The sequence below is a fragment of the Ochotona princeps genome, chromosome 16, assembly GCF_030435755.1.
Source record: "Ochotona princeps isolate mOchPri1 chromosome 16, mOchPri1.hap1, whole genome shotgun sequence".
NCBI classification, from domain to species: Eukaryota; Metazoa; Chordata; class Mammalia; order Lagomorpha; family Ochotonidae; genus Ochotona; species Ochotona princeps.
Genome location: NC_080847.1, coordinates 25,037,606 through 25,045,202, shown reverse-complemented (window position 1 = coordinate 25,045,202; position 7,597 = coordinate 25,037,606). Strand labels below are relative to the sequence as shown.

The 7,597-nt window shown below is 47.1% G+C and overlaps 1 protein-coding gene across 1 annotated transcript; it reads left to right on the top strand.

Moving 5' to 3' along the window:
• Nucleotides 1–5,629: 5,629 nt before the first annotated feature.
• LOC131482187 (ATP synthase F(0) complex subunit B1, mitochondrial) lies at nucleotides 5,630–6,741 on the top strand. Its single transcript, XM_058674092.1, has one exon. The coding sequence runs from the start codon at nucleotides 5,690–5,692 to the stop codon at nucleotides 6,461–6,463; it is 774 nt and encodes a 257-aa protein (XP_058530075.1). The 5' UTR covers nucleotides 5,630–5,689; the 3' UTR covers nucleotides 6,464–6,741.
• The last annotated feature ends 856 nt before the right edge of the window (nucleotides 6,742–7,597 follow it).

Below are 7,597 nucleotides of genomic sequence, written 5' to 3'. Positions count from 1 at the left end.
AGTCCTGGCTGTTCCACTGCAGAGTCAGGTCCCTGCTAATACATCTGGCAAGGGAGTAGAGAAGGAGCAAGTACTTGGGCTTCTGCCACCCATGTGGGAGCCCTGGATGGAGCTGTAGTCTCCCAGTTCTGGTTGGACCAGCCTTCACTATTTTGGCCATTTTAGGGGTGTACACAGCTGATGGAAGATTCTCTCTTTTTCTGTCTCTTTCTGTCATTCTGCATTTTTAAAAGCAACTTGATTAGCCCTCACTACTCCCAACTGCGATGCTGTGCCAAGTCTCCCTTAACACTGAGGACTATCACTCAGCCATTCTGCTGAGGTCTTTCTAGAACATCAAGAGTCAGGATTTTGAAGTTAGATTTCAGCTTAGATGGGAATGTGAAATTCTGACGCTGACCTGTATCTGTCTCAGATGCCTTGGAGGTGTTGACCGTCTTGTGATCCAGCAGCACCATGGCTAAAGATTACCTCCTGAAAGAAGGCCAACTGTACAAAGTTTTTAGCTAAAAAAAAATCTGTAATCACATCTGGCATAAGTTATAGTATATTCAAAGAATGCTCTTGTGTCGTTCAAAATCACGGAGAAGGCTACACAGCAATATCAGAGGTTTGTCTCTTACAGCTTAGTGAAGACAGAACCCTGTCCATAAAGATAAAATTAGGGTCAGGAACTGGGTATGGTAGTTAAGATGCTCTTTGGATGTCTTCATCCTGTATCAGAGTGCTGCCTCAAGTCCTGTCTCCGTCCCCTCCAACCCAGCTTCCTGCTGGTGCGCACCTTGCAAGGCAGCAGGTGACGGCTGAAGTAGCTGGGATCCTGCCACCTGTGTGGAAGACCTGGCTGAAGTGCCTGGCTTCTGGCTTTTACCTGACCTAGTCCTGGGTGTTGCAGGCATTTGGGGAATGAACCAGAGGATGAAATCTCTCTCTCCATATCTTTTAAGGGAAATGAAAAGAAACAGCATTTAAAAATTAAAAAAAGCAAAAAACAAAAAACAATGTTCTTCAGGGCCACGTTCAGAGGTGACAGTGGTCATCTGCGGTTGCTGGGATTATGACTGGCTTAGTGTTCTATTTCCTTTTTGTTTTATTTTCCCTGCAAATCACAGTTACCTTGAAATTATGGATCACTTTTTTCATAAGGAAAATCTAATTACACATCTGAGGAAAAAAACAGAACCAAAAAAAAAAATCTCTCAGGCTCTTATGATGGGACTGATTTTCGGCCTCCGTTTTGGGCATGCGTCAAAGGATTCCATGTTTGCTGTGTTTCCAGGTCGTCCCACGCTCTGTAGTGAAACAGTTGCCTGAGGCTTCTTCCCTTCTGTTTTTGACCCATGTGGAAATGTGCCAAGGAGAGGAAACAGCAGAATTACTCTCTGAAGAGTAAATAGTGGGAGGTCTTCACTGACTTGTGTGTGCACTTCAGACAGAATCCAACGCACAGACAATGCTGAGCAAATATTTGTTGGATGAAAGGAGAAAAAAATACAACCTTGATATTTCAAGGGCCTGCACATGTTCCATTGTTAAGACAGAAAAAAAAAAAAAACTGGTTTAAAAAATTAACTCAATTCACAACAACCAGTGTTGTAAAATAGAAATTCCCCTAACCAGTTTTGGCCAAGAGGATTCTAGTATATTCTCAACAGCTGCTCTTGTAGACACAGTCTGCAATAACTTTCAGCGCAGTTCCAAGTCTGTGTTGAACAAACAGCCCCAACGTGGGGAAGGGCTTCATTAGCATTAAGGGGAGGCTGGATTATGGCTCTGGGAAAAACCTAGCAAAGCCAAGCCTTCCTCCGGCTGTAGATGGAGCCCTAGCCTTACTAAACACGATCCCCGCGGGTGAGGTGGGGGTTTTGTGCAGTCAGAACCAGATGTTTGGAAGTTTTCAGGCTTTGGTGTTTGAGTGTGAACAACTAGAAAGCTTAAGCTTTTCTGTTGTCTCCCGCGACCAGGTTGACCCGGCTTTTGCAAGCCCAGAGCCTCGCTAGGCTGGTGTCAGCTTTCCCCGGCCCAGCAATTAGCACCTGCATCACCTGCCTCTCTGACGATTTCTCTGCTTGGGGGGCATCCTGGGGCTGTTGGTCCCACCTTGCCTGGTGAATTCATTTGGAAAGTCAGACCTGAGTCCCTGGGCACCTCTGGAAGTCTTTCTCCAGGAACCACTAACGGGACCCCCGAGCCTGGGTCTCCCCCTGTTCTCCTGGGCCAGGGTAAAGCTTGGGGTGTGGGGCTCATACCTGCAGATGGGGGAGGGGTCTTAATGAGCTTGGTGGTGTCAATGGCGGGACCCCAAAAGATCTGACTCCTGGCTTGACTGGTGTCTGATTTTTTTTTTAACTCTGCCACCTCTCTCCTCTATTCTACCTTTTCTTTTCCTCTAATCTTTATCACCCCTCCCCTGTCTGCCTCTCTTCTTCCTCATTCTCATTCTCTTCCCCTTCTTCTTCCTTCAATTTTTAAAAAAGATTTATTTATTTTTATTGCAAAGTCAGATATATATATATATATCAATAGATACAGATATAGAGAGACAGATGTAGAGATAGAGATAGAGAGAGAGATAGAGAGAGAGAGAGAGAGACAGAAGAAATATCTTCCATCAGATGATTCACTCCCAAAGTGACTGCACTGGCAGGTGCTGCACCGATCCGAAGCCAGGAGCCTGGAGCTCTTCTGGGTTTCCCACATGCGTGCAGGGTCCCAAGGCTTTGGGCTGTCCTTGACTGCTTTCCCAGGCCACAGGCAGGGAGCTGGATGGGAAAGTGGGGCAGCCAGGATTAGAACCAGCGCCCATATGGGATCCCAGTGGGTTAAAGGTGAGGACTTTAGCCTCTAGGTCACGGTGCTGGGGCCCCTTTATTTTTTAAAGATTAATAATTAGAGAGGGACAGAGGGAGAGGGAGAAAACAGAGCACTAACATCTTTACTCCCAAATGGGCACAGTAGCCGGGGTGGGTCAGGCTGACACTTGGAGCTGGGAACTCCTTCCAGGCCTCTCACATGTGAGGCAGGGGCCCAAGCACTTGGGCCATCTTCCATTGCTTTCCCAGGAGTGTTAGCAGGTAGCTGAATTAGAGGTAGAGTGGCCAGGACATAAAATGGCTCTCAAATGGGATGCCAGCATCACAAGAGGCAGCTTAAGCCACTCTGCCACAGAGTGCTTCAGCCCTTGCCTCTCTTCTACCCTTTTCCCTCACCCTTCTTTCTCCTTGTATCCTTAAAGACAGCATCTTGACAAGGGCCATTTCCACATTTATCTCTCCGTTCATCTCTCCGCTGGCCTGTGGCATCTCATCGTGTCACTCTTGCTCTAGAATATTCCATGGCATTTGCCCTGCTATCGCTCTTGTGAAGTCAAAACCCTCGGGCTGACGATCCAAGGGTATGACGCCTCCTCTCCCTTTCCCCTAGTTGCAGCCACAGGCCTTGGGGGATGAAGCCAACTCCAGTGACAACACTGCTTCTTGCATTAACTCACTCTGCTACTCCTCTGCTAGAGACATTACTTATTCTTTTGGGCCCAGGTCATACACCCTCTACTTGATAAAGCTTTCTTTGCTTGTCTTCAATGGACATTTCTTGCTATGTGCTGTAGACAGACATCATGATGGCACAGTCTACATTTACCATGGGCTCTGGTTATTTGGAGACGGGTCTCCATGGCAGCATAACCATTTGGAGTGTTTCCTTGGATGTGTTTGTATGCTATGGCCTTTATCAAATGCTCAGTGCTTTCTTCCTGGCCTCAGGCAGCAGAAGGGAGGGGCACATACAAAGGACAAAATGTTCTCTTTCCTGGTATTTAAGCAGCTCAGGTGACTCCCCATGCCCTGGCAAAAGGAAGAGCTATAGATGACAAGGTGCAGGAGAAAGGGGGCGGCTTCACATCCCTGGCCCAAGCCCTTGAGCCATCCTCTATCGCTTTACCAGGTGCATCAGTAGAAATCTGGATCAGAAGCGGAGCAGTTGGGACATGAACTATGCGGGATGCCAGCATCGCAGTTCCAGCCCTTGCACCATGCTCAACCTAGTGACTGGAGCAACTGATGCATAAATACCCAGTACCCTTGCCTCTCCTGGGGGACAATTCTGAGGTTCGTGTACATTCTCCACTGTTCTGCAGAGTCCCCCTGTGGGACTCGGCTCCAGGCTCCCACTCTTGGAGCTTCCTTCCCTTCCCTGTCTCATACTCTCCTGACTTGGGGATTGCTTCCAAAGCAACACTTGCTTTTTCGGATTCCGAGGGAACCCGAACTAACACAAAAGGGCTCTGTGCAGGGGAAAAAGGTTGGTACACAGGACCCCATGAGGCCTGACGGAGTAGGGGAGCCCTCAACTAATCCCACCACAGACACTGACCTGGAGCAGCTCTGGCCCCTCTCCCAGCCTCCCCTCCCAGAATCTACAGTGGAAGGAGCTGGAGTTGTGGTCCAGGCAGTGGGGTCCAAGCCACCACTTGTGATGCTGGCATCCCATTCAGAAAGGGCAAATTTGAGACCTCCCCCATGGTTCTGATCCAGCTTCCTGCTAATGTGCCTGGAGAAGGCAATGGAAGATGTGTGAGACCTTGATTTAGTTTCTAGCTCCTGGTTTCACCCTGGCCCAGCCTTGGATGTTGTGGGAGTAAACCAGCAGATGGAAGATCATGTTCCCTCTCTATTAAAATATATATATATCTCCCATATATATATATACACCCATATTTAAATATATATATATTCAATATAGCATTAAGACACTTATTGGGACATTTACATCCCAAATATTAAAGTGTTTCAGTTCAAGTGCCAGTTCCGCTTCCAATTCCAATTTCCCGCTCACATACACCCTAGGAGGTGGCAAGTAATGGCTCAAGTACTCAGATCTTTACTATCCATGTGGGAGACCCAAGCTGAATTCTAGCTGCTGCATTTGGTGTAACCCAGCCCTGGCTATTGTGGGCACATGGAGATTAATCATGCTGATGGAAGGTCTCTGTCTTTCTACCTTTCAAATAAATAAAATAAGTTGTTTTAAGTATTCAGAATATCCAGGGAGAAAGAAAATGGGTGGTTGTGCCTTAAGCTTTTTTTTTTCTCTGAGTTTGTGGGTACATACGGGGCCTTATTTCTCTCTGTTAGCTGCTTGAGGTCCGAGAATGGGCCCTTCTTAGTCCTGTGGTCTCCCATACACCCGAATCTCCCACAAAGGTGGGTTATTGAGCCACCTTTAGTACACCTGGCAATGTGACAAGAATACTGACAGTCTTAAGGAGGGAGGAGCCTCAGAAGACAAGGGAATGAGACCTCATCCCTACAATGGTGAAGAAATGAGCTCACTCAGTAGCTTGAATGAGCTGGGAAGCGTCTCCTTTCAAAGTCTGCAGGTTAGAACCGCTGGACTGGTCAACTCCTTCCTTTTGGCATCGGGAGACCTTGGGCAGAGGAGTCAGGCAAACTTACACAGAATTCTGACCTATAGAGTTGTGAGGCAACAAACTTGCATGGGTTTAAAACACTGATTTTTGGAATGTTTGTTACAAGAGCAATAGGAAGTTAATAAACAGGTGGGTAGGACCAGTTAGGGCCCCTGTTGGGCAGCTTTGATTAAAACATTAAAAGGCAAGCTCTAGATCTTGCCCCTGCTCCTGGTGGAGTGTCCGGTCGGGGTCACAGGGACGCCTACGCTTTGGCTGATCATGCTGTCCCGGGTGGTGCTTTCTGCCGCCGCCGCCGCAGCGGCCCCCTCCCTGAAGAACGCAGGCCTCCTGGGTCCAGGGGTATTGCAGGCAACAAGGATCTTTCACACAGGGAAACCGAGTCTGGCTCCTGTACCACCTCTCCCTGAACATGGAGGAAAAGTTCGTCTTGGGCTGATCCCCGAGGAATTCTTCCAGTTCCTTTATCCCAAAACAGGTGTAACAGGACCCTACATGCTTGGAACGGGGCTGATCTTATACTGTCTGTCCAAAGAAATATATGTGATTACCCCAGAGACATTCTCTTCCATATCAGTAGTAGGCTTACTTGTGTATGTAATTAAGAAATATGGTGCCTCAATTGGAGAATTTGCTGATAAACTCAATGAGCAAAAAATCGCTCAACTAGAGGAGGTGAAGCAGGCTTCCATCAAAGAAATCCAGAATGCGATTGAGTCGGAGAAGGCACAGCAGGCTCTGGTTCAGAAACGCCACTACCTTTTTGATGTCCAGAGGAATAACATTGCTATGGCCTTGGAGCTGACTTACCGGGAACGGCTACATAGGGTGTACAAGGAGGTGAAGAATCGCCTGGACTATCACATCTCTGTCCAGAACATGATGCAGCGAAAGGAGCAAGAACACATGATCAACTGGGTGGAGCAGCGTGTGGTGCAGAGCATCTCTGCCCAGCAGGAGAAGGAGACAATTGCCAAGTGCATCGCAGATCTGAAACTGCTGGCCAAGAAGGCTCAAGCACAGCCAGTTCTGTAACGTGCCTGACCAGGCAAAACTGAATGTGACTGTTGCTCTCTACTGAAGTCACATCTTACCCTTCCTAGAGGTGAAATTTGAGTTTCATAAAATGAGAAATACTTTGGCCAGTGGTACATTTCTCATCCTTTGTTCTCTGTGTTTCAAGTTGACTGTAATCACTTTTAATGTGCAGTTTGCTTTTGGTAAAACGTGCTGCCTAACTGAAAATTACCAGGTTATATTTTGAATGTTTAATTCATTTTACCATCCTGAAATAAAATGACAGTTAAAATATTTTTCAGGTTGTACAGTTTTCTAAATGCTGCTTCAGCATTTCATAAGAGAGAAGATTAAAGATGTCATTAAACTAAAAAAAAAAAAAAAAAAAAAAAAGGCAAGCTCTATAGAGAAGCCCTTCTGGCTTTGCTCCATCCCACGAAGCACATGAGCCAGAGGTGGAGTACCTTCTGTCAGAAGAGCAGCAGCAGTTGGGGTGCCAGTGTCCCACACTGAAATGTCTGCATTTGATGCCTGGTTTTTCCTAATTTCATCTTCCTGCTGGTATGGGCCTTGGGAGGCAATAGTGATGGCTTGTTCAGTTGGGTTCCTGCCACCCGCATGGGAGACTTAGATTGAGTGCCTGACTTTGGCCTCAGCCCTGGTCCAGCCCTGGCTATTGTGTGTATTTGAGGAAGTGAACTGGTGGAGAAGGGAGTTTTTTCTCTCCAATGAAAAGAACAATGAATGAATGAATGATTCCTTTCTGATTTTATTGGGGTAGAGGAGGCGACATATGTGGCGGTATGTGTTTGGGGCCGTTGGTGGGATATGGAAGTTACTTGGGGATTCTGTGATGTCCTTGGCATGCAGAGGGTTCTTTGCTTCCCAGACCAGTTTCCCTGTGGCTGTTGGCAGACACTGGCATCTGTCAGGACATGGGCAGTGTCTCAGTTCCTTTCTCAGTCTGGGAGGAACAATGGGACGTGGAGGTTTACCTTCAGGTTTATTTAAGCTCTTTTGCTCCTCTCCATCCAATCACAAGGTCCTTGGAAGGCAAATTTGGAATCTACTTTTCCTCCTCGATTAAACTTTCCTGTTTCAACAGGTTTCAAGCTAGTGCTAACTTCCGCTGCCAACTGGAGCTGTTCAAAT

Excerpts from the sequence above, each read along its gene's own strand:
- LOC131482187 (XM_058674092.1), top strand. The coding sequence starts at position 5,690 with ATGCTGTCCCGGGTGGTGCTTTCTGCCGCCGCCGCCGCAGCGGCCCCC.